This window comes from Chiloscyllium plagiosum, unplaced genomic scaffold (genome assembly GCF_037043375.1).
Source record: "Chiloscyllium plagiosum isolate Xiang-an unplaced genomic scaffold, Cpla_swu_hap1 HiC_scaffold_28, whole genome shotgun sequence".
NCBI classification, from domain to species: Eukaryota; Metazoa; Chordata; class Chondrichthyes; order Orectolobiformes; family Hemiscylliidae; genus Chiloscyllium; species Chiloscyllium plagiosum.
Window position 1 is genome coordinate 25,720,894 of NW_028270166.1, and position 27,685 is coordinate 25,748,578.

Below are 27,685 nucleotides of genomic sequence, written 5' to 3' on the forward strand. Positions count from 1 at the left end.
GAAGAAGGTGTTCGGTATGCTTTCCTTTATTGGTCAGAGTATTGAGTACAGGAGTTGGGAGGTCATGTTGCGGCTGTACAGGACATTGGTTAGGCCACTGTTGAAATATTGCATGCAATTCTGGTCTCCTTCCTATTGGAAAGATGTTGTGAAACTTGGAAGGGTTCAGAAAAGATCTACAAGGATGTTGCCAGGGTTGGAGGATTTGAGCTATCGGGAGAGGCTGAACAGGCTGGGGCTATTTTCCCTGGAGCATTGGAGGCTGAGGAGAGACCTTATAGAGGTTTACAAAATCATGAGGAGCATGGATAGGATAAATAGACAAAGTCTTTTCCCTGGGGTCAGGGAGTCCAGAACTAGAGGGCATAGTTTTATGGTGAGGGGGGAAAGATATAAAAGAGACCCAAGGGGCAACTTTTTCACGCAGAGCGTGGTACGTGTATGGAATGAGCTGCCAGAGGAAGTGGTGGAGGCTGGTACAAGTGCAACATTTAAGATGCATTTGGATGGGTATATGAATAAGAAGGGTTTGGAGGGATATGGGCCAGGTGCTGGCAGGTGGGACTAGATTGGATTGGGATATCTGGTCGGCATGGACGGGTTGGACCGAAGGGTCTGTTTCCATGCTGTACATCTCTATGACTCAATGACCAGGCAGCATCAGGAGATGGAGAAGTCAATGTTTCAGGTGTAACCCTTTTTCAGAGTTCACTTCCCCATTTCCGAGCTTGCTGTGTTCTCCCAGCCTCCTGCTTGTCTACAACAGACCTGCTGAGCTTTTCCAACTATTTCTGTTTTTGTTATCCCAAGAGACAGTTGGCTGCTGGAACCATATTGAGAATTGTTGTAAAGGTATAATAAAGCATAAATGTCTAGAATCACAGCACTTATTGCATTCCTTTGAATGAAGAAACATTTTCTTACAACTTGGTTTGGAATGAGCAATATTCATTGGAACGGATCCCTGGCAATTAACACAATGAACACTTAACATACTCCTGCCCCTAAATTCTATTTCCTACATATTTTACAAACAAAACAGCTGATGAAAGCCAGAGATTTTAACATAGTGCCACAGTCCAAAGATGTGCAAGTTAATGTGAAATGGCCATGCTAAATTGCCCATAGTGTTCAGAGATGTATAGGCTAGGTCCATTAGTTAGGGAAATGTAGAATAACAGAGGTAAAGGAATGGGTCTGGGTGGGATGCTCTTTGGAAGGTTGGTGTGGACTTGTTGGGCCAAATGGCCTGTTTCCACACTGTAGGGATTCTACAACTCTATGATATTCAAACCTATGTTATGGTTACTATTCTGTTGTGCACTCATTCCCACAAAAACAATGCATTCTTTTGAGTTCACTGTTAAAAAACACTCTGGACAGAACACGCAACACTAAGAATTGAAGGAAGAAAAAATTAAAATGCAAATGTTTTAACAACATGACATTAACCTGAAAAGAAACATCTCTCAGAATTAAGAAAACTATTCAAATAATTCAGACAGTAAGAGATTTAATCACATTATGTAATGTGTGAAGCCAAATAGATAAAATATAATATATAAAATATAATAAATTTGACAAGAACTTCTTTACATCATAGGTGCCCCCAGAAACAATGGAAAACTATATTGTACTCTAGCATTATGAACAGTCAAACCTTAAACAAGCAATACTAGTTTAAAAAAGTATATCATTCATTTTTAAATAGCTTTTTAAAAAAAAATCCACTTTTTTGTTCAGTGATATTCTATGTACCATATCAGGACTACATTTACAGATGTTCTTGTTTGCAAGCCAGCATTGTTGATTGACCTGTGATGGTACAATTCTTTTATAAAGAACTTTTGGGATTCCAACAATTGGGATTAAACCAATTGTTTAGGAAACTCACAGAAGGAAAATCTGCATGGAATATTACAAATAGCTTTTACAAAATTTTCTGGCACCAGCCAGAGCCTTTCATTACATCAGCAAGTAAGTAAATTGAAATATTCATTTCTAAAAGGCATGGGAAAAAACTTGCATGATCTTGTTTCAATAGTGCCTTACCATACATTCAAATATGCTTTACTCAACTACAAAAAAACCAATAAATCTTTATATCCAGCTGAATAATTAAAATAGAAAAGCTATAATTTTCTGCATTTTGTGCATTAATACAACTACAATATCATGCAACTTAGAGTAGTTGTAAAATTTAAGCAATTAACTGCTCCAGGTAGGTGCTTCACCTTAGAATTTTCCGCAAACATTACGGTTTTCTATATCAATAGAAAATTCCATGTTAGGAATTTGTATCTTTCACATTTCAACATCAGTAAATCATTATTTAAAACAGGAGAAAGTTTCTTTCAAGTGGTTTTTTTTGGTGTAAGAAAATCCATTTCAATAAGCGAACGAAACAGCTTCTTCTGGTCAGGAGGTCCTTTCTCAATGGCACATTTGCGTAGTCATCTCCTTCTGTTAAAGAAACAAATATTTTTTTTAGTGGTAATGATAGCCTTGTAGCATTTATGCAAATCCTTTGGACCATGGAATATTTTCTAAAGACAGGAGTTGAATCACAGATGGTTTTTAGATATGTTGCCCTTAAAGGGCACAAAGGAAGAAACCATTACTATGGACAGAGAGTGAAACAATACAATTTGCTTTGGATTACTGTCATAAAGAGCTGAAACAGGCATAATGGGATAACTAACCATAAGACCAAAAGATAAAAGGAGCAGAATTAGACCATTCAGCCCATCATATCTGCTCCACCATTCAATCATAGCTGATGTGTTTCTCAAGCTCATTCTCCTGACTTCTCCCCATAACCTTTGAAATCCCGTTACTAATCAAGAACCTCTCTCTATTATAAATACACTAAATGACTTGACCACCACAGTCTTCTGCAGAAATGAGCTCCACAGATTAGCAACCATCTTGCTTAAGAAATTCCTCCTTCTCTCAGATGCACCGATTTGTCCCTTCACTGAGTCTATGCCTTCGGATCCTAGTCTCTCATACTACTGGAAACATCCTCTCCATGTCCACTCTATCCAGGTCTCTCAGTATTGTATAAGTTTCATTCAGATCCTCCTCATCCTTCTAAACTGCATCAAGTACAGACCCAGAGTCCTCAATCGTTCATCCTCTGACAAGCACCTCATCCTCAAGATCATTCTTGTAAATATCCTCTGGACCCCTTTCATGACCAGCACATCCTTCCTTAGAGGAGAGGCCAAAAACTGCTCATAATATTCCAAATGCAGTCTGACCAGAGCCTGATACAGTCTCAGCAGTACATTCCTACTCCTATAGTCTAGCCCTCTTGAAATGAATACTAATATTTCTTCTGCCTTCATAACTGACAACTTAACCTGTATGTTAACGTTAAGAGAATCCTGAACTAGGACTCAAATTCCTTTGTGCTTCAGATTTTCAAAACCTTTTCCTATTTAGAAAATAGTCTATGCCTTCAGTGTTCCCAGCAAAATGCATAACCTTACACTTTCTCACATTGTATTCCATCTGCCACATGTTTGCCCACTCTCCTAAGCTGCCCAAGTCCTTCTGCAGCCCAGTCCTTCCGCACCTCCTCAACACTACCTGTCCCTCCAACTATCTTTGTGTTAACTGCAAATTTAGCAACGATGCCCTCAGTTCCTTTGTCTAGTTCAGTAGTGTTTAACATGAATAGTTGCGGTTCCAATATTGACCCTTGTGGAACTCCACTAGTCACTGGCTGCCATCTTGAAAAAAACTCCTTTATGTCCACTGTTTGCCTTCTGCCAGTCAGCCAATCTTCTGTCCATGCCAGTACCTTGCCTCTAACACCATGGCACCTTATCAAAGGAAATCCAAATAGATGCCACCCACTGGCTCTCCTTTGATTATCTTGCTTATTACCTCCTCAAAGAATCCGAACAGATTTGTCAGGTATGATCTCCTTCTGATGAAGCCCTGCTGACTCAGCCCTATTTTACCATGCACTCCCAAGTATTCCACAATCTCATTCTTAATAATGGACTCTAAAATCTTACCAATGGCCTATAATTTCCTGTCTTTGGTCTCCCTCCCTTCTTAAACAGGGGTGCTACAACAACCATTTGAGTACTCTGGGACCCTCCCTGAAAGATCACCACCCAATGCCATCATAATCTCCTCAGCCTTCTCCTTCCGAACCAGGGGGGTGCAGTCCATCCAGTCTGGGTTATTTATCCACCTTCTGACCTTTTAGTTTCCCCAGCACTTTCTCCTTAATGATGGCCACTGAACCTAACCCTGCCCCTGACTCTCGAAGCTCTGGTATGTACTAGTGTCCTCCACCATGAAGACTGATGCAAAGAACCTATTCAGTTCCTCTGCCATTTTGTTGCTCCCCATTACTACTTCTTCAGTCTCATTTCTCAATGGGCCAATGTCTACTCCTGCCTCTCTCTTACCCTTTAGATATCTTAAAAAACACCTCTTGCAATCTTCTTTTATACTACTAGTTTATCTGCATATTTAATGTTCTCCCCCTATTGCTTTATTAGCTGTCCTAAGCTGGTTTTTAAAGGCTTCACAATTCTCTGGCTTCCTACTAATCTTCACTATATTGCATGCCTTTTTGTTTGCTTTTATGCTATATCTGACTTCCCTTGTTATTCTCTCCTCAATATTTTTCCCCCTTCCTTAGGATGAATTTCTGCTGTGCCTCCCAAATTACCTGCAGAAGCACCTGCTATTGCTGCTCCACGTCTTATCTGCTAGGCTCCATTTCTCAACAGCTCTGACCAGCTCCTCCCTGGTGTCTATGTAGTTTCCTTTACTCAATTGTAATACAGTTGCATCAGATTCAAGCTTGTCTCTCTCAAACTGTACTGTGAATTCTGTCATATTACGGTCACTGTCCCCTAGGAAGTTTTCACCTTAAACTCCCTAATCAGATCTACCTCGTTACACAGCAATCACCAAATCCAGAATTACTTGTTCTCTCGTGGCTCCACCACATGTTGCTCCAAAAAAATCTCAGACATTTCATGAATTCCTTTCCTTGGGATCTACTACCAACTTGATCTTCCCAGTCCACTTGCATATTGAAGTTTCTCATGATTATTGCAATAATGCCTTTCTTGCATATCTTTTCCTTCTCCCAATTTATTTTCTGCGCTATATGAAGATTAGAGCTAGGAGGCATGCACGTAACTTCCATTAGTGTCTTTTTTCCTTTCCAGTTCCTCAACTCTACCCACACAGATCCCTTGCCTTCTGACACTCTATCGCTTCTTACTATTAATTTAATCTCACTACTTATTAACAAGGCAACCTTGCCCTCTGCCCACCTGCCTGTCCTTTCAATTGGATGGGTATTTTTGGATACTTAGGTCCCAGGCCTGATCCCCTTGCATCCACAAATGGTCTAAAGGCAACTATGGTTCTTCAGTAAAAAAAAAAGAATTTAGATTTTCTCAATAATTTGTGAAATGCTTTTTCATATGATTTTGTACTTTGAAAATCAATCACAACAAAGAAAAATAAGGTCTAAGCAGTAATTTCCAGAGTTTTGTTTTGTTGATGTTAATAGAAAGTACCAACAGAACCAAATGCAGGAATTTTGGCTTTCCTTTTTGCTGCATGATTTAACAAATGAAATAAGATATAATAATTATAAGATATGATTGCTGTGAAATTATCCACAGTACATCCTGGCTCATAGACTGTTATTAAAAGTTGTCAAATAAGACAACAGGCACAGAATGATACAGGCAGGGACACTTATGGACAGTTACAGACAAATTCAGTCAGCTGGCGAAAAGAAAACACGTGTTACAGTTTTTACCTTAAGGTTAACTAATGTCAGTGGTGGGGAAACTATCAGAAGCATTAGGAGAAGCAGGGATTATGCTTATTACCTACTCCAGGATACATGAACACCAACTAGCCACAAAAAGACATGACCCTCTCTCACTAGTATCCTGACATACGGATGAGGAAGGACACCACTTTGACTGGGACAACACATCCATCCTAGGACGAGCCAAACAAAGTCATGCACGAGAATTCCGAGAAGCATGACATTCCAACCAGAACTCTATCAACAAACACATCGAGTTAGACCCCATCTACCACCCCCTGAGAAAAGGAACCGGAAGCGACTTCACAACAGGAAATAACATCACCAACCCAAAGAAACCCAAACATATAAACAGGAAGCAGGAATTTTCAGCATGAGGTCAATTGAAGATGTTACCTAGTAAGGTAACGAAACGTCTGGAAATGAACCTTTCAGCTCAGCGAGCAAACCTACATCCAAAACCTCAACCTGAGCTACAAATCTTCTCAAAACTCGCTAAGGCAGGGATTAATCAAGAACAGTCAACATGGTTTTGTTAAAAGGCGGTCATGTCTGACCAATGTGATGACTTTTTCAAAGAGGTGACCAGGTGTTGATGAGGGCAATGCATTTGAATTTGATGTAGTCTAAGTGGAATCCAGAAAGGCTTTTAATAAGGCCCCACATGGAAGAATTAGAGCAAGGGTGAGAGCCCATGGGATCCAAGAATATTTTGATGCTGGATGGCAGGAGCCAAAGGGCGATGGTCAAGGGGTGTTTTTGTGCCTTGAAACCTATATCCACTAGGAGTTCCATAGGGACCAATGTTGAGGTCCTTTCTGTTTGTGGCATCTCTCTCTTATATACTCCTGTAAAAGTGAAACATTTTAGACTATTTTTTAAGGTTAAATTTATGAGGTCAACTGTTACATGGATACTACTTTTGAGAGGCTGAAATTCACGCACAAGTTCCAACAGGTTTATTTGGAAGTATGAGCTTTCAGAGTGCTGCTCCTTCATCAGGTAACTAGTTGGACTATAACCTGGTGTTGTGTGATTTTTAACTTCGTCCACCCTAGTCCAACACTGCCACCTCCACATCATTATAGAAGGATATAGACAAGTTGAACAGTGACAAATGGAATTCAATCTGAATAAATATGAGTTGATGCACTTCGGCAGGACAAGGCATGATAAATAGTTGTACTCTAGGGAGAACCAAAGATCATAGGGATCTTAGTGCACACTTCCATCAATCTCTTAAGGTAACAGATCAGAAAAATAAAAATACTAAGAGGATAAATGGACATTTAAACTGAGGCATATGATTTAACAGCAGTGAGGACATGCGGGAATGTATAAACTGCTGGTTGGGCCACAGATACTGTGTTCATTATAGGAGAGATGTGTTTCCACTGGAGAAGGTGCAGAGGAGATTTACCAGGTTGTTTTCTGGGCTGGAGAGTTTTACTTATGAAGAGAAATTGAATAGACTGTAATTGGCTTCCTTGGAATAGAAGACATGATTGAGATGTATGAAATTATGTGGGGCATAGATAGGGTCAGCAGGAAGGAATCTTTCCTCTTGGTGAAGAGATCAATGACTAGAGTGTATAAGCTTAAGGTAAGGCACAGAAGGTTCAGAGGGAAATATATGTTAGGAAAAACGTTTTCACTCGGAGGTTGTGGGAATCTAGAACTCACTAAATTTAAGACTGGTAGAGTCAGAAACCCTCATAACATTAAAGTAGTATTTAGCTGTGCACTTATGATGCCAAGGCATACAAAGCCTGGGCCAACTGTTAGAAAATGAGGCAGGAACAGTTAGGTGGTTGTTTTTGATCAGCACAGAATTGATGGGGGAGGTGAGCTTTTTCTGTGATGTAGACCTTTATTTGGGACTGCATGCATTCATGTAGAACTCGGAGCTCAAAAACTGCATGAATTTTTGTAAAACACCGTTATCTCACTTTTTAGATTAGAATCAATCTAAGCATCATGGCATAGACAGAGAACACAGGGGCCAACACTTTCAACATATTGTCTAGCTATCACCATTGTTAACAGCTAACCCGAGAATGCAACTTTTTAAAAAAAGGTTTTGTGATTTACACATGAAAGAAGTGAAACTATCACTGCATTCTAACAGATGAAAGGCTAAACAGACAATTTTTCAATGTATAATTTCAGTTACATCACACTGTAAATTTTTGCTATAAATTCTGTGTTACGATTGAGCCCTCCACTATCACCTGATGAAGGAGCGTCGCTCCGAAAGTTAGTGTGCTTCTAATTAAACCTGTTGGACTATAACCTGGGTGTTGTGTGATTTTTAACTCTAATACCCTTATCAGCACTAAAGGAAGGAAATTGCAGAAGCAAGATGACGGTATTGTACAGTCATGTATTACAGAAGAATTAACAAAGCTTGAACAAAAAATATTTTAATCTACAGATTTTTGTGGCCATCTCACCATTGGGATTTTTATTAACATTTCTTTCATCACCTGGTACACAAAATATTCCCAGTAAAAGAAATCTGAGAATAAGTCTTGGCCAGCAATTTACTGTTAACAAAACTTATAATTAGCTGATGAGATAAATGAGAAAATCTGTCATTTGGATCTGAACAACAAACTTAAATTCTGGATTAAATATATATACTGAAAATTTAAATCAATTCCATGGCTAATTCAGCTCCTGCAGAATCATTAATTTCTATATCACAATAGTGGAACTCCTGTGACAAAACACTAGCAGTAATCTGTGAAAAGGCATATCTTTAGCAGAAAGTACCATTTCTAAATTGAAATAATTAAAACTTCTTGTGCATTCCTTTTCTTTCAATGCTGAACTATTGCTTATTCCCAGTATGTCCTTAATTTAAAATGTAATTATTGTGCTTGTGAATGTAATTCTGGAAAGCTTCCTATTTAATAAAAATACTTTGCAAATTATAAAAAAGCCCAATGAAACAATCCAAATCTCCATTTAATCTGGTTTCATGCAGCATCATTTTATTGCTTCAAAATAATTATGTAAAGAGACTTGCAAGCCTATCATTTGATATATGGTGGTACTCTCACACTATTTACAGTAAGTAACCCTCCTTAATATTTTATATCAAATTGCACCAATGTTTACTAACGGAACTGGCTTCAGTGACATCCAACAACTTAATCAAGAAAAATAACTTTAACAAATGTTAAGACATACTAGTTTTGCTTCTTCACGGGATTACACAGAATCTGAAGTTCAGAGAGACTATTCCACATAATAAATCTATGTCGGTGTTTACCCTCTACACAAGTTTCTGCCCAATCTTATTTGAATTAACTCCATCAACATATATTCCTAATTCTATCTCTGTTGCATACATGTTTGGCTTCCTCTTAAATGTTTCCACCACAACAACTCATTATAGTAGCAAGTTTCACATTCTCCCAATCCCAGGGGTAAAGAAACTTCTCACAAATTCCCTCCTGGATTTACTAGTGACTCTTCAATGTTTATGGTTCCATGAATGTGATGAAATTCTGTTTGCTTGACAGTAATATATTGTTGCACTGTGTTTTCAAAATGTTTTTAGAATTAATAAAATTCAGTGTTCCAGTCTTCCAGTATTTAGGAGTTAGTGCAATTGTAATTTGTCATTGAGTTGAAAAGAGCCACTAAGCTACTTCAGAAACCTGGGTCTCCGACTGGTCGAACCAGTTACATACATTATGTACCAATGGTTTGGTTGGTGGTAACCTGTACATTTTATGCAAATATTTGCCACTCACCATACATTTATAATGAGGTTCTAATTCTTGCCCTCTGACTCATTCAAACATGTGTAGTGATCAACACCAGTTTATAATTATGTAGTGCCCTCAACATAATATGTTCCAAGAGTGTTACCAAACGTTCCAAGAGTGTTACCAAACGGAATTTGACACCAAGTCACATTTGGGGACATTAGGATAGATGGTTTCATGAAACTGAGATAAATGCAAACAAAAACCCCATCTGATAGATTCCAGCACCTTTTTGACCAAAGGTTCAAATCTGTGCATGTTTAAAGATGAAAAAACATTTCCAAATCTGAAATCATTAATTTCTCAGAGTTAGTTAATCCAACCTTATTTTCCCACCAGCCTCAATGTTATAGTCTCATTTTTTACAAATTATTATCTCCCATTATTAACCCCAATTAAAATTACAAAAAAAAGGCTAATAGAACAGAAAGCTCTACTCTCAAAAGAAATCTATCAAATAAACCTCATTGTTAAACTGAGCTGTAAAGCAACATACCAGCGGTAATAATTCTTTGTTGTCTATTAGATGGAACTCTGTAACAAAGTAGTAAAAATGCTTGTAACAAGTATTAACATGCGCCTCTGCACCCATTAAGCTAATCCGGTCAAAGTGGTGGATGTAGACATGGACAAAAACACGGAAAAGGCGAGACAGGATCTTCTTGCAAACTTGCAGGAAATTCCTAGGAAAGGGGGTACCTAAGAGAAAAAAATATATACAATTTAACATTTTTGTCAGTGTTAAATGGTGTCAAAAGCTCAAAATTTCTTTGTATAGACTCGAACTTTAGTGTTTTTGAAGTTCATGATTATGAGTATTTAGTGAATAACAATTGGAAATAAAATGTTAAACCTGCACTTTTCAAAGTAAATTTGCTTGAATTACTCTGCATCAGATCAATCTCTCAGTATTACATAAAACAGAATATTTGTTTGTTGGATTCAAATCTTAAAACATAAGGAGGATTTAAAAAAATAATTAGTAATTTTTTTTTAAAGTAATCAGTAACTGTACATATCCAATTTTGACTGTATGGAAATCTGGAACTGCAACCCCAAGTTGATAGTAAGTTTGTTGAAATTTTCAAAACATTTTTTTTTGATAAGAATAAGGAAGATTGCAGATCAAATTGGACAATGGAACAGGCTTGAGGCTGAATGGTCTACTCTCGTCCCCTTGATTATGTTTTACTACTATAGGTATTGTGCACTTCCAACATTTAGTATAGCAACAGATTAAACTCCAGTCTGACAAATGCAAAGTGAATTATCCCAAACTGTTTACAGGGCATCCATCCTTTTTTAAATTGGATTCAGCAGAGGAACCAAGCAATCAGAATCCCGAAAGTGCAGAAAGAGGCAATTTGGCCTGTGGAGTTTGCACCGATCCTCGGGACAGCATCCCACCCAGACCTACCCCTCCACACCCATTCTTGTAACCCTGCATGGGGTTTTTAACCATGGCTAACCTATCAAACCTGCATATCCCTAGACACTATGGGGCAACATTTAGCATGGTCAATCCACCTAAACTACATAACTTTGGACTGTGGGAGGAACCCGGAGTACACAAAGCAAATCATGCAGACACAGGGAGAACATGTAAACTCAGTATTGAAATGATGGCAAGTTGATCAACATTATTGAAATGTAAAACTTTCTTTCATCAGACGTTGCTTCATCAATTAACATGTAGCTTATAGCTTCCCCCTCTTTTGCCCTACTATCAATTCAGTTTTAAATGGAATCAATGACTTACGTGATGTAACGTGATTGAACCACTTGATTATCTAATCATTTACAAAATATATATTAAAAAAAAATGAAGCTTTTTCTAGCTTGTTGATAAAAGCTGTGGTTTAGTTAGTAGTTCAAAATGACATTTACTCAGAGAACACTGACAAGAACAAATGAAAAGCAAACTCAGTGGCAGTATTTGATGTTTCAGCTCACCAACATTGGTTGGAAAAATGCTTTCGTTGTTCACTTGAGTTTCAATCCAATCCATAAGGAGACTCATATATTGCGGTGCTGACAGTGCAGTAGGCTTTTTGTATTTATTCTCATCTTGCCATCTGTATTCATATCGAGGTCCTCCTGACATTATTGGGCATGTATCATTCGTACAGAATTCTGATACAGTTCCATAAATCAGATTAATACGGTTGAAAAAATCTACCACATGTACAGCTACCCAGTCATTGAGATCCTCGTTAGAAGGGAGCTGCACTGCCAATTTCAGATCTAATCCAGCATTCAGCGATGCTTGCGCCCTTTTATGCAATTCAAACCTCTGCGTGCCTGGCTCAAATTTACGTTTTGGGCGAAAAGTCTTATCCTTATTGAACACCTGTTTCAAGGACACGGCCATAGTAAAGTATCTGTAAAAAGTATCAAGAACAAGTCTTCACAATAAGACTGGCACTCAAGATAATTGATGTTGCTTGCAAATCCAAAATTTGTTGTAAAGTTGTTTGCATTCAACAAGCCTTCAGTTCTGTGAAAAATATAGAAAACAAACTTAAGTCATCTTAGAATACTATAATTCTAATTTAATTTTATCCCAGTCAGTGACACGTTGAGAATTTAGATTGTAGTATTCTAATTTAGTCTTCATTTTTTAGCCTTTCAGGACCTTAGAACAGAAGAACATACAACCACACTAAAAGAAATTATCATCAGTGGACAAGTGTACATTACTTTTAAAAAATGATTTACTTGACAATATCACTGTAATAACATTAACGACAGAGCTGCTTCTATATAAATCAAGGTACCTGGAGATTAGAACTTGTTTCATTGCCAAGTTCTTAAACTGAACAAAAGCAAACAAGTAGACCACTGCACCTTCAAAATAAATTGGAGAGGATTTAACACTCACTGTTGGTACTTTGATGTGATTTCTTACTTGGAGCATAAAACTATACATAATGACAAAGGATTTAAAGATTACAGAATAACTGAGTTACTACAATGGAACTAGGCAATTTTCATGTCTTTTCTTCCATTTCATCTCATCTTTACTGAATACTGGGTTCCAGTTCAGCAAATGATTTGAGTGGAAATTATACGAAGTATTAGTTAGACCGCAATTTGAACACTGCCTATAGTTTAGGGCATCGAATTTTCCTAACATTGTCATTTACAGCTTGGTTCTTGAAAATGTTGGATTAATCAGAAAACAAATATTTTGTTATGTGCACCAAGAGGCTTTTGAAACTTATTACAAATTATTTTAAAATATAAACAAAAAATTATTTACTGTATTCTTGAAGCGAGATGTTCATTTTACATGTTATGGTACATTAGGTATTTAGTGATAACTACTGAAGAGTCAAATATGTAGAAGTAACAATTTTAAAGTTTTTTCTTCTGGCAGATTAATTTCTACTTTTACAAATATTATGGTACTTTTAATAACTTTGAGATATCTATTCCTTAAGCAGCAACTGGGTTCATTTTTGCACCTTTTATTTTCAGCCTATTGATTATTTTAAAAATCTCCACTAAATTACAAGCAAATCTTAAGAATATACATGTTTACATAGCTTTAAAGCTTAATCCATTACAAAGTTCAACCCAGGATTTTTAAACTTGCCCTTATCTTGTAGTCAAACGAGGAATCACCCTTCCCCAGGCTATCAAGCTCTTTTTACTGGAAAAGCTAGGCTTTTGATTAACAGCCAATAACAACTTTTTAGAGATGACAATAGTATTTCCACATTAGAAATGATGCAACAAGCACCTACCTTCTCATGCAAATAACTCACTTCCCCTTTCACCAGCATTTTTACAACGAAATTTAAATTTGAAAACAGCATATTTATGTTTATCGTTTTTCTGAAGATTAATTTTACGTTCTGTTGTGTCCCTAAGTAGAAGTTGTAATAATAAAGGTCAATCAAAAGGATGGAGCAAATAGCTCATACACTATGCAATTGCTTTTGACAATAGTGTGTGGGCTTCCTGGTTTCTCTATGCTTTATAACTCTGATTCTAGTCCCTAATTATGAATGATGCAATATGGAGGCATGGAAAAACCCAGGTACCAGTTTAGCATATTAATCTGGGGAAGTTAGGGAAATTCCCAGTTGAATTGCTTCTGAGAAAATTTCAATTATTTTCTTAAGCAGGTTTAGAGTACACTCCCAGTTGGTCTTTGTTGGCCGTATACCCTGGTGCTCACCTTCCACCCTACAAACCTTCGCATAAACCAAATCATCCGTCGACATTTCCGCCACCTCCAAAAAGACCCCACCACCAGGGATATATTTACCTCCCCACCCCTTTCCGCCTTCCGCAAAGACCATTTCCTCCGTGACTACATGGTCAGGTCCACCGCAGGAACTGTAAAACCTGTGCCCACACCTCCCCCTTCACCTCTTTCCAAGGCCCTAAAGGAGCCTTCCACATCCAAAGTTTTACCTGCACATCCACTAATATCATTTATTGTATTCGCTGCTCCCAATGCGGTCTCCTCTACATTGGAGAGACTGGGCGCCTCTTAGCAGAGCGCTTTAGGGAACATCTCCGAGACACCCGCACCAATTAACCACACTGCCCCATGGCCCAACATTTCAACTCCCCCTCCCACTCTGCCGAGGACATGGAGGTCCTGGGCCTCCTTCACCGCCGCTCCCTCACCACCAGAAGCCTGGAGGAAGAACGCCTCATCTTCTGCCTCGGAACACTTCAACCTGAGGGCATCAATGTGGACTTCAACAGCTTCCTCATTTCCCCTTCCCCCATCTCATCCTAGTTTCAAGCTTCCAGCTCAGCACTGTCCCCATGACTTGTCCGGACTTGTCCGACCTGCCTAGTTCCTTTTCCACCTATCCACTCCACCCTCTCCTCCCTGACCTATCACCTTCATTTCCTCCCCCACTCACCCATTGTACTCTATGCTACTCTCTCCCCACCCCCACCTGGCTTATCTCTCCACGCTTCAGGCTCACTGCCTTTATTCCTGATGAAGGGCTTTTGCCCGAAACGTCGATTTCGAAGCTCCTCGGATGCTGCCAGAACTGCTGTGCTCTTCCAGCACCACTGATCCAGAATCTGGTTTCCAGCATCTGCAGTCATTGTTTTTACCTCGGCCGTATAAAATACTCAGCCCAATCACTAGGAGGAAACAGCACAAGTGTCTGACTACTTAGATTTACGGAATCATTTTTATATTGCGGACCGTTATAAAGAATACTTTAATCTAAATATTGTCTTAACAAGCAATCATTTCATCTTGATCTACTTGCTAATGTATCAACAGCCTTGATATATTTAGACACTTGCTTGGTTACTGCCATGAGTTTTAGAATCATATATGAGTGATTGGACAAGCTGAAGGAGCTATCAACTTAATGACTTCCCTCAGAGATCTGTTCTACCATCACTCATTTTTAACCTATACATAAATGACCTAGCTGTGACCAGATTGTGGAGGCTATATCCGAGAAGCCACACTAATGACATAGAACTTACAGCGTAGTAATGCCCGAAATGGTGTCTTCAACCAAGTAGCATAAAGACTGTATACTGTACTATATTTTCCATTTGTATAATGTTAGTGCTTCTCAAGTACTCAGTCTAAGTGGTCAAATTCTTCTGACCATCTACAAAAACAAACTGAAAACTGCAGAGAAAGCTAATCGTCAACCACAAAGTTCTCCTGAGAGCAAACGTCCCAACATTCACTTGTGCAGGTTGTTATTAATTTGAATAGTATTATGTTTTCACACTTTGATAGTGGATACAAAACTGTACATCCAGTGCATCTTGTGTTAGATATATCACAGTTGTCAGACTTTGCAGCAGCAAATACAAACCATGTTATTAATCCAACCAACTGGTAACCAACACACTTTGCATTCGTGTTAACAAAATGTTTTAAGATGGCTGGAATGATATGCTAAGACTATAAATGCTAAGCAAATCTTGGCAATAATCTAAGCAAGCGTATAGGCACTGGAGTATAGGGATTTTCTTTAAATTACTGAGAATCTTTTCATGAATCATAAAAGAACTAGGAATCCCCACACTTCCTAAAAATACTAAATTGATAAAAGTTTCACTTCACTGACAGGGCAACAAATTTCCGATCTCAGTAGAATCACACTTGCGGCAAACAGCACTACTTACATATCAGTGAAGGGAGACAAAAAAAGTGTAATCTCAACCAGATGGTTTTGTTTTATCTCTATTCTTATGAAGTAGGTCAAAGGTGAATCTGTAGCATTTGGTTGGTTACTGCAGTAAGAAAAACATAAAATCAATGGTATCGGAGAAAGGAATGAGAGTCAAGACATACAATTATTGTATATGTGCATGTAAAACAGAAATTTATATGCACATGAGTGTGTATTTTTGGGGGGTGGTAAAGGGGGGGGTGGGGAGCGGGAGGGGCACACAGCGCAAAGCGCAACTTACACTTGGGTCATATCAGCATTCCAATAAAGCAACATCACTAAGTATGGTAAATCCAGCTCCTTGGTACTGCATTTTAATGGAAATTGCACCATTCCTCCAGTGCTGTGATAGTTAGTCCAAATGGTATAGTTAGCAAGTTTGTAGATGACGCCAAAATTGTGTAATGGACAGCGAAGAAAATTACAACGGGATCTTGCATAGATGGGCTAATGGGCTGAGGAGTGGCACATGGAGTTTAATTTAGATAAATGTGAGGTGCTGCATTTTGGAAAAGAAAATCTTAGTAGGACTTATACGCTTAATGGTAAGGTCCGAAGGAGTGTTGCTGAACAAAGAGACCTTGGAGTGCAGGTTCATAGCTCCTTGAAAGTAGAGTCGCAGGTAGATAGGATAGTGCAGAGGTGTTTGGTATGCTTTCCTTTATTGGTCAGAGTATTGAGTATAGGAGTTGTGAGGCCATATTGCGGCTGTACAGGACACTGGTTAGGCCAATTTTGGAATATTGCATGCAATTCTGGTCTCCTTCCTATTGGAACGAAGTTGTGAAACTTGAAAGGGTTCAGAAAAGATTTACAAGAATGTTGCCAGGGTTGGAGGATTTGATCTATTGGGGGAGATTGAATAGGCAGGGGCTGTTTTCCCGGGAACATCAGAGGCTGAGGGGTGACTTTAAGGAGGTTTATAAAATGGACAGGGTAAATAGACAAAACCTTTTCCCTGGGGTGGGGGGAATCCAGAACTAGAGGGCATAAGTTTTGGGTGAAAGGGGAAAGATATAAAAGAGACCTAAGGGGTAGCTTTTCATGCAGAGGGTGGTGCATGTGTGGAATGGGCTGCCAGAGGAAGTGGTAGAGACTAGTATAATTGCAACATTTAAAAAGGCATCTGGATGGGTATATGATTGGAAGGGTTTGGAGGGATACGGGCTGGGTGCTGGCAGGTGGGACTAGATTGTGTTGGGATATCCGGTTGGCATGGGCGAGTTGGACTGAAGAGTCTGTTTCTGTGCTGTACATCTCTATGACTCTAAATAATTACCGTTAGTTTAAACCAGGGATAGGCAATAGAAAGTAGAAACTTGCATTTATACTGTGCCTTTCAAAATCCCTGGATATCCTAAGCTGCTTTACATTCAATTAATTATTTTTAAGAATGCAGTCACTTTTGTAGTTTGATCAATAAGTAAGTGGACAGGCGATGTAAAATCAGCAGTGGGTGCAAAAACTGAAATCAGGAATAAAAGTTTCTATTTAGCAGCCAGATTAAGAATAACAAAGCAGATAAAAATATGTTATATGAATTAAAAACAGATTAAATTATTTATACACACTAACTGAACAAAAATGAGAACTTTAGTGGATAAAGGTTCTACAATACTGATCTTTACATAGTTGCTTTTGGGAAAATGGAAAGAAGTATCTTAAAAGTCGACAATGTAACATAGGAATATCAATGGTATATAGGGGAATTGAGTTAATAATGAACTATAATAGCCATAATGCACTTTAGTAAACCAAGAATGATTGACAGACCAAGAGGTTGGGAAACAAAGATTAAAATGGAGTCCAAACAAGAAGTTCTGTTGCAGAGACCATCAACTAAAATGCAAAGGAGGACTGATCAAAACAGACAGCGAACATGGGTAATTAATTAAGAACTTTCTTCCAAAGTATAGATACTTTTAAATAAGACAGAATTATCTTATAAAGGAGTTAAAAGCAGTTGACAGCCCAAAGTTCTTTCTATGCAGGAAATACCAGTTAGTGGGAGGCAAACATTGTTTAAGAAAGGTGAAGGCCGAGTAAGATAGCAAGAGTAACAAAACTGAATTGCTACCCTTTGTGACGTATGAACTGATTCTCTGTGCAAATAAAGCTTGTGCCCAACATTAAGCTATTGTGTGCTTAATTGATGTTTCTTTCTGTGAACCATAGATGGAAGGAGGTGGCCTGAATACAGGTAAAAATATTTTGTTTCAATTCTACCCAATTCCTCATTTGTCCTGTAGGTCATGGGTGAAAAGGACATGCTCAATCAACAGTCTAAACAAATTATTGTGAAAAAAATGAACTTAGGCACGTAGCAGAACATAAAAACATTTTCTCCTGCAACTTGTTATGACATTGCTGTTATAACGCAGTAAAGATGTCACAAAAGTGGTCAATAACCCCTTGTGACATCACAGCTCTAGGACATACTAGAAACCTCCCAATGTAAATAGCAGATAAAAGCATTTCCAAGTTTAACATAGTACAAACAACATTTCAATGAACCATAGTACAAAGTCAAGGATAGAACTTATCACTATTAAAACAAGGTCCTAAACCATAAAAACCTGATCATCCCTTAAATCTGTTGAATGTCTGTACTCTTTTACAAAATTAGTATAATTTCCCAAGGGGTGACAAAAGACCTCCCCTTGCAGTCCAAACCAATTTTCTTCTTTGCTCTCTGAAAGGCAGCCATGCGTGCTGAGTTGTAGGCAACTTAAGAATTCTCATAAAGGGACATTTATCAAGGAGGTCAATTATTATGGGGAAGGCAAAAATCTGTCTCCACCAAACATTCCATCATGAATGTTTCAGCTGAGGTTACTGGATTACAATCTGGATTGGAAACTGTAACTGGTACTAACCTCTATAATAAAAAGTAAAACAGAATGGATGCTGGAAATTAAAACTGAAAGTGCTAGAGGAACTTAGCAGGTCTGGCAGCATCTGTCGAAAAAGAAAGTGTCTCCAACACTTTCTGGCAGTATTATTATTCCCCTTCAAACCTGTGCAGCCAGAAATCAACTGGCGAAGATTCCTAAGCACCCAAATGCTACAGCTTCATCATGAGTTCTGAACTGACAGCAATTTCTACAGTACACACAAGCAACAGGAGCAGTAGAAGACCATACAGCTCATGAAACCTGCTCTACCATTCAATATGAGCACAGCTGATGTTAGACTTCTACTTCACTTTTGTGCACACTTCCCATACATTGAACATTTTCTGAGACCAACATTCTGTCTATCTCAGCCTTAAACATGTTCAATAATGAAATCATTCACAACCTAAGGGTAGAGAATTCCAAAGATTCATTAGCTATTGAGTCAAGAAATTTATCATCTCAGCACGAAGTGATGCTAGCCCCGTGTTTTCGTCACCTTACAGAAACACCTCTTAACGTATACCCTGCCAAGCTGTTTCAGAGCCACGTATGTCTTTAAGTGCAGAAATCCGGAAATTTCTGTTCGTGAATCTACACCTGTCCAAAGGGTGCGTCGTTGACGTTCCCCGTCACATGGTAATCAATTATAAATTACTGAACCGAGAAGAATTTCCACTCGGGAGTCACAGTAAAAACCCTTGAAAAGTCACACTTCGTTTAACCATGTCTAATTGAGTTTTTAATGGGATGCTAAATTTATTATAACTGTTAAGTGGCCTCACTGGTCCTGGAAGAGTAATTTAGTGTTTACTGAAACACTAATTACTCCACAATTATTTGGAAATTCCACATAATTAAAAGTATTTGTTTGTGATATTTAGCTTCTATCTTTAGCTATGTATGACCTAATCAATTTTTCACTATCTACAAAATTCAAAACTTTAAAGCAAAAGGGTCTAAAAGTGGTTTGCACTTCCTGGTTTGCTGTCCGGGAATATTTCAATCTGATTGGCTGCTCACCCAGCTTCATGATGTCATCGCTGACCATGAAAATCAACCGTTATTTCTGCAACTTTTCAGAAATTCTCTTTCATACCAAAATTCTGTACTAATCAAGGTATAAAACTGAGCCAAGTAACGTAGAGATGTTCAGTGATAAGCAACTTAGATGCTATGTTTTTGAATCTTTTCTCCCAATACACAGAACTACATACAACCTGCAGACATGCAACAATATATTATTTCTCCATTGTCATTTATTAATCATAAAGAACGGAGTGGTAGCAGAATAAACGAGAGCTCACTGGTATGTTTTCCCTGCTGCATTGAAAATCTCTTTTAATTAAGTAGGTTTAATATTTAGGGTCAAAATTACTAAGCATCTGTTTGAATTTCCTCAATCTATATTTATGACACTTCCCTCTTACACACAGAACAATGGTCATATTCATCTATATTGCTAATTACCATATTTATTTCAAGAGGAAGTGAACAAGTAAGTAAGGGTATTATGTTTCAGTTAAACAGGACATTGGTGAGATCACATCTCCAATAGTGTGTGCTGTCTTCAGTCTCATTATTTAAGAAAATCGGAGGCGGTTCAGAGGAGATTTACGAGATTGATCATTGGAATGAGCAGGTTCTCTTACAAGGAAAGATTGTACAGACAGGACTCTTTCCATTGTAGTTCAAAAGAGCGAGGAGTGATTTGACTGTGGATTAGGCAGTCCCAAGATGTGAATGGGTTCTGTTCTTGAGTCCATTCATAAGTCAAATTTGTTTGCAAATTGAACACAATGTAGGTCAATATAAAATAGCTGTTCGTAAGTATGGATCTTTAAAACTATAGGAGTTTTCTGAAGAAGGGCTTATGCCCGAAACGTCGATTCTCCTGTTCCCTGGATGCTGCCTGACCTGCTGCGCTTTTCCAGCAACACATTTTCAGCTCTTTAAAACTATACCCCTGTATGGGTTTGGAATTCATAAGTACGAGCGTTTATAAATTGGATATTCGTTAAATCAAGGACCCCTGTACATAACATTGTGAATGATCTTGGTAAGGTTGAAGCGGAAGGAATGTCTTGTGGAAAAGACAAGAGCCGGAGACACTATTTTAAAATCAGGTTGGCATTTTAGGACACAGATCAGGAGATTTCTTTTTTCTCTCAGCGAGTTGAGAGACTATGGAACTGTGCTTCAGAAGGTGGTGGAATCGATGTTATTGAATATTTTTAAGTAGGTAGGTAGGTTTGTATTGGGCATGTACAATTCAAAAAAACAACTAGATCAGCCATGACCCGATTGAATAGGAGCTAAATGGTTGTCTCCTGCTCCTAATTCACGTGTTAAAAGGTAGCCGCCCTATATAAGGAATTTTATTGTGTCAAAATCATTCAATTTATATCGTGATGCAGATTTGGCTGCATGGAACACACCATGTGCACAAAGGACCTAAAATAAGATAAAGCATTGACAGCATGTCAGTTTTACTCATCTGCAATAAGCATCTGGACATAGTCATTTCTTAAAAATTAATATCAATATTTGTAAGATGCAAGTTAAATCACCAAAGACCCAGAGTATCATAGGGCTGCTCTCATTTAAAAAAAATCATTCATGGGATGTGGGTGTCACTGGCTAGGCCAGCATTTATTGTTCCATTTAATGCACAGAGAGCAGTTAAGAGCCAACTATAGGCCAGACCAGGAATAGACAACAGATTTCACAGAATTTCAACAGTGTGGAAGCAGGCTATTCTGCTCATAAAGTCCATACTTAGCCTCCAAAATACACCCCACCCAGACCCAACCCCTGTAACCCTGCATTTCCCATTGATAACCCTCCTAGCTTGCATATCCCTGGACACAATGGGAAATTTAGCATTGCCAATCCACATACTGTGCACACCTTTGGACTGTGGGAGGAAACCGAAGCACCTGGAGGGAACAAACACAGACAAAGAGAGAACGTGCAAACTCGCACAGGCAGTCGCCCGAGGATGGAATCGAACCTTGTCCTTGCTGCTGAGAGGCAACAATGTTAACTGTTGAGCCACTGTGCCATCCTCTGCCATCCTTTCCCTAAAGGACATTAGAGAACCAGATGGCTGTTTCCTGACAATTGGCAATGGTTATCATTAGACTCTTATTCCCAGATTATTCTTGAATTCAACTTCCACCATTTGCTACAGCAGGATTTGAACCCAGATCCCCAAAACATTACCTGGGTCTCCGGATTAATAGTCTAGTGATAATAACACAATGCTATCTTCTATCCTTAAAGAGAGATGACTGAAGGTCAAGGTGAGGGGAAAACTTGAGAAGGAAAGTCCTCATGGTAACATTAGCAAGTCTAGGATCTCAGCCCACATCAGTCATCATTGCAAACCAGTTGTTCAGCCAACTGAGCCAACCAACCCAAGTAAAATACAAACAGATGTATAACAAAAGGGGGTCTCTTGTGACAAAGTTGTAGAATCCCTCTTTCTTGGCCAGGAGGCCTGGCTTCAAGTCCCACCTGCTCAAGTGATGTGTCATATGTATAAACAGGTGATGAAAAATATCTATAACAAATGGGGCACAAAGAGGAAACTAACAGTCCTCAAGATCCAGTTTTAAAGCTCAACTGGTTATTGAATTAATTCCACAACCATTGTGCATATTTCAACTTCTATAATCTGTTATGAGGTGAAATAGAAAAGCAAGCACACAGTAAGATTAGATGGAACAGTAGGTTAGATAGTCACGTTTCGTTTAGAGTCACAGAGATGTACAGCATGGAAACACACCCTTCGGTCCAACTCGTCTATGCCGACCCGATATCCCAAACTAATCTAGTCCCACCTGCCAGCACCTGGCCAACATCCCTCCAAACCCTTCCTATTCATATACCCATCCAGTTGCCTTTTAAATGTTGCAAGTGTACTAGCCTCCACCGCTTCCTCTGGCAGCTCATTCCATACACGTACCACCCTCTGTGTGAAAAAGCTGCCCCTTAGGTCTCTTTTATATCTATCCCCTCTCACCCTAAACCTATGCTCTCTAGTTCTGGATGCCCCCACCCCAGGGAAAAGACTTTGTCTATTTATCGTATCCATGTCCTTCATGATGTTATAAACCTCTATAAGGTCACCCCTCAGCCTCCGACACTCCCGGGAAAACAGCCTCAGCCTATATCCTATATCCTCTCCCTATAGCTCAAATCCTCCACCGCTGGCAACATCCTTGTAAATCTTTTCTGAACTCTTTCCAGTTTCAAAATATCCTTCTGACAGGAAGGAGACTAGAATTGCACACAATATTCCAAAAGTGGCCTAACCAATGTCCTGTAGAGCAACAACATGACCTCCCAACTCCTGTATTCAATACCCTGACCAATACAAGGAAAGTATACCAAATGCCTTCTTCACTGCAACTCTACTTTCAAGGAGCTATGAACTTGCACTCCAAGGTCTCTTTGTTCAGCAACACTCCCAAGGACTAACAAAACCAAATAAATAGAAGGAAAATATTCTCAACTGGTATCTAGCTACAATTTAGCACTAGCATAAGAAAGCAATGATCTTTATGTGATAAGCTATTTCATTACTGTTAATATTTTGTACTAACTTAATAGTTAAAGCAATAAAGGGTAAATATTCAGCTAATTTAGATGGTATCATTACTGAAGTCCATGCAAAAGATCCAATTAATCAGTTATTATTCACTTCTGTCTAATCATTGGCTTGTGCTCGCTGCTTGTTTATTTTATCAGAAAATGTTTTTCAACAGTTCCATTGAATCCAGTGTATAAAAACTTCTATCTATTGGGATTTTGAAAATTTGAATCAGTCCTGTTTCAGCCTTCTCAATTTGCATCTCACAGCAGAGCATTCAATTGGGTCCAATGATAATCATTTCATGTTTCTTCCAAACTCCTGCATTGCAAATTACTGTGGATTCCAATGGAGTTGCTCACAATCCATTAGAGATTAGTCCATAAACACACAACCTAATCTCTCCTGTCGCTTAAATCAAAACCAAAAGTCGAGCTGGCAAATCAGTGAGGAGGTTATTCCTATGACAGACAGCCTCAGTTCAACCAAAATAGTTTACAGTATTTGCAAAGAGAAGTTGACTTATATTTAGGAGATGGTAGTAATTTAAAGTAAAAGTAGGGACTTTACATCCATAATTAATGGTGATGTCTGCATGTGACAGAGGTTGAGAAAACTCTGCAATGAGATTTTGATGCTGATGTCTACATGGCACTGCCACAGGTTGTACAAAGTCCCTGGCACTGTCCATGGGTTGAATACGCAGTGCCTGGAACTACCCACAGGTTAATTATGGAGTACCAGGCACTGCCAATAAGGTTCATACACGGTTCCTTGCACACATCACAGATTTGTACGGCATTCCCTGACTGCCCACAGTTTACTACACACACCCTGGCACTGCCCACAGGGTTATACACACACCCTGGCACTGCCACTGCCCATAGGTTTAACCACACACCCTGGCACTGCCCAGAGTTATACACAAACCCTGGTACTGCCCACGGGATTACACACAGCCCCTGAGCCTGCCCACGGGGTTATACACAGCCCCTGGCACTGCCCACAGGGTTATACACTGCCCACAGGTTTATACACAGCCCCTGAGCCTGCCCACGGGGTTATACACAGCCCCTGGCACTGCCCACAGCCCCTGTGGTTATACACAGCCCTGGCACTGCCCACAGGGTTATTCACAGCCCCTGGCACTGCCCACAGGGTTATACACAGCCCCTGGCACTGCCCACAGCCCCTGCAGTTATACACAGCCCCTGGCACTGCCCACAGCCCCTGCAGTTATATACAGCCCCTGGCACTGCCCACAGGGTTATACACAGCCCCTGGCACTGCCCACAGGATTATACAGTCCCTGAGTCTGCCCACAGGGTTATACACAGGCCTGGCACTGCCCTCAGGGTTATACACAGGCCCTGGCACTGCCCTCGGGGTTATACACAGCCCCTGGGCCTGCCCACGGGGTTATACACAGCCCCTGGCACTGCCCACGGGGTTATACACAGCCCCAGGCACTGCCCACGGGGTTATACACAGCCCCAAGCACTGCCCACGGGGTTATACAAAGCCCCAGGCACTGCCCACGGGGTTATACAAAGCCCCAGGCACTGCCCACGGGGTTATACACTGCCCACGGGGTTATACAAGCCCCAGGCACTGGCCACAGAGTTATACACAGCCCCTGGCACTGCCCACAGGGTTATGCCCTGCCCACAGGGTTATACACAGCCCCAGGCACTGCCCACGGGGTTATACACAGCCCCAGGCACTGCCCACGGGGTTATACACAGCCCCCGGCACTGCCCACGGGGTTATACACAGCCCCCGGCACTGCCCACGGGGTTATACACAGCCCCCGGCACTGCCCACGGGGTTATACACAGCCCCCGGCACTGCCCACGGGGTTATACACAGCCCCCGGCACTGCCCACGGGGTTATACACAGCCCCCGGCACTGCCCACGGGGTTATACACAGCCCCCAGCACTGCCCACGGGGTTATACACAGCCCCGGCACTGCCCACGGGCTTATACACCATCCCTAAGCCTACCTACGGGGTTATGCACAGCCTCAGGCACTGCTCACGGGGTTATGCACAGCCCCAGGCACTGCCCACGGGGTTATGCACAGCCCCTGGCACTGCCCACAGGGTTATGCACAGCCCCTGGCACTGCCCACAGGGTTATGCACAGCCCCTGGCACTGCCCACAGGGTTATGCACAGCCCCTGGCACTGCCCACAGGGTTATGCACAGCCCCTGGCACTGCCCACAGGGTTATGCACAGCCCCTGGCACTGCCCACAGGGTTATGCACAGCCCCTGGCACTGCCCACAGGGTTATGCACAGCCCCTGGCACTGCCCACAGGGTTATGCACAGCCCCTGGCACTGCCCACAGGGTTATACACAGCCCCCGGCACTGCCCACGGGGTTATACACAGCCCCCGGCACTGCCCACGGGGTTATACACAGCCCCGGCACTGCCCACGGGCTTATACACCATCCCTAAGCCTACCTACGGGGTTATGCACAGCCCCAGGCACTGCCCACGGGGTTATGCACAGCCCCAGGCACTGCCCACGGGGTTATGCACAGCCCCTGGCACTGCCCACGGGGTTATGCACAGCCCCTGGCACTGCCCACGGGGTTATGCACAGCCCCTGGCACTGCCCACGGGGTTATGCACAGCCCCTGGCACTGCCCACAGGGTTATGCACAGCCCCTGGCACTGCCCACGGGGTTATGCACAGCCCCTGGCACTGCCCACAGGGTTATGCACAGCCCCTGGCACTGCCCACGGGGTTATGCACAGCCCCTGGCACTGCCCACAGGGTTATGCACAGCCCCAGGCACTGCCCACGGGGTTATACACAGCAGCTGGCACTGCCCACGGGGTTATACACAGCCCCGTTGGTTATACACAGCCCCGTTGGTTATACACAGCCCCGTTGGTTATACACAGCAGGTTGATTGTTCAGTTTGACTAAGATGGAGGGAGGGAGGGACTGAGCGATGACAGGATGCACAACTTGTCTTAGTCACCTCAGGGTGGGGCAGCGCAGCTTGGATGGACGGAGCGAGACAGGATGCGCCTGATTACACCCTCCTCGCCAGGAGCTTCTGCGATCGTTAATGAAAGCGGCCGGTTACCTGTGACCTGTCCCGGGGCCGGGGGCCGGGGGCCGGGGGCCGGTAACCGCCCTCCGAACTCCAGCTTGACACTCCCGCCAGAAACCACCCTCACTCCTCCTCCTGTGATTTGGCGGAAAGCTGCTGCCACCACTTCTCATCTTCATTAATCCGACGCAACAAGTCGCAGTCACCCCCTCTAACCTTCTGCCCCTCACTCACCCTTCGTCCTGTTCCTCCTCATGGACACTCCAGCCGCACCGGGCTCGCCGCACTCGCTAATGCGCATGCGTCAAGCCCCGCTGAACGCAACGCCCCATGGGACCAGTAGTCCTCCGGTGGGAGTCAACCAGTGATGAGCCCAGGGAAGGGCCAAGTATCCCAGACTTAACCATCTGTAAGGGATAATTGTAGCACAGTATTATTCTCTCTACTTCTTTCCCCTAGAGTGAAGTTCCACTTCCTACAGAGATGCGTCATAATTTCTGAACTGATTGATGTAGAAATATCTGAAAGCAGAGCAACAACATGCTCAAGCCATCAGGTCTGCATCTTCCCCCCCTAACCAATTTTGCTTGGTTGCAGAAGAGGCTATGGAACATCTACCTAGCACAATGTTGAAACAATGAAGAAGTAATAGTATTTGAAAGAAAGGGGAATAAGACAATTAAGAAAAAAGTCCTCACAGTCTTTACAGCTGAATAACTACTAGAAGTGTAGTCACTGTTATGTTGTAAGAAATGCAACAGCCAAATTTGTACATATCCACCAAAAAGCAGCAACATGGTTTTATGCTGCTGACTAAAGGACTAATATTGGCTAAGATAATACCCCTGCTTTGATCCCCATTCATGGGAAATTAATGAAAAACTCAACATACTGAAAATTGGCAAATCCTGATGCTTTCATCCCAGAGCATCAGAAGAGATGGATGCATTGGTAATCATCTTCCAAAATTCTATAAATTCGGAAATGGAGTTTGGAAGATAACAAATGTAACTCCATTCTTCACTAAAAGAAAGCAAAAACTTGGATTTTCAGACTTATTGGCCTGTTGTTAATAGTAGGTAAAATGCTGGAATCTATTAAAAAGGTTGTGATAACTGGAAAACAATGTAGGATTGGCACTCAATATGGATTTCTGAAAAGGAAATCACATTTGACAAGCATGTTAGAGTTCCCTTAAGGGAATATAGGAGAAACTAGGAGAATATATGAGGAAAATCCAGTGGATGTGTTGTATTTCAATTTTTAGAAGGCTTTCAGTAAGGTCCCACGCAAAGGTTGGAGAACAAAATGAGATCACAAATCAGGATTGGGATCATA

At 40.9% G+C, this 27,685-nt stretch overlaps 1 protein-coding gene across 3 annotated transcripts; it reads right to left on the reverse strand.

The window, feature by feature from the left end:
- Window positions 1–1,496: 1,496 nt before the first annotated feature.
- mob3a (MOB kinase activator 3A) lies at window positions 1,497–26,718 on the reverse strand. Of its 3 annotated transcripts, none has more exons than XM_043721123.2 (4): window positions 26,582–26,718; window positions 11,557–12,100; window positions 10,100–10,302; window positions 1,497–2,463 (listed from the first exon to the last, which is right to left on the reverse strand). In XM_043721123.2, exons 2-4 carry the CDS (start codon window positions 11,972–11,974, stop codon window positions 2,434–2,436), a joined length of 651 nt encoding a protein of 216 aa, XP_043577058.1. In that variant the 5' UTR covers window positions 11,975–12,100; window positions 26,582–26,718; the 3' UTR covers window positions 1,497–2,433. The 3 variants fall into 3 exon arrangements, with proteins under 3 accessions (XP_043577058.1, XP_043577059.1, XP_043577057.1); XM_043721124.2 differs by lacking the exon at window positions 26,582–26,718 and adding an exon at window positions 15,739–15,846; XM_043721122.2 differs by lacking the exon at window positions 26,582–26,718 and adding an exon at window positions 13,353–13,529.
- Window positions 26,719–27,685: the final 967 nt, after the last annotated feature.

Bases quoted from the DNA above. Each gene is read 5' to 3' on its own strand.
- mob3a (XM_043721123.2), bottom strand. From the start codon at position 11,974: ATGGCCGTGTCCTTGAAACAGGTGTTCAATAAGGATAAGACTTTTCGC. The intron at 10,303-11,556 runs GTGAGCTGAAAC...TTTTTCTCTTAG, and splicing joins CATTTTTCCAACCAATGTTG to GTACCCCCTTTCCTAGGAAT. The intron at 2,464-10,099 runs GTATGTTGCTTT...TTTCTTTAACAG, and splicing joins ACAAAGAATTATTACCGCTG to AAGGAGATGACTACGCAAAT.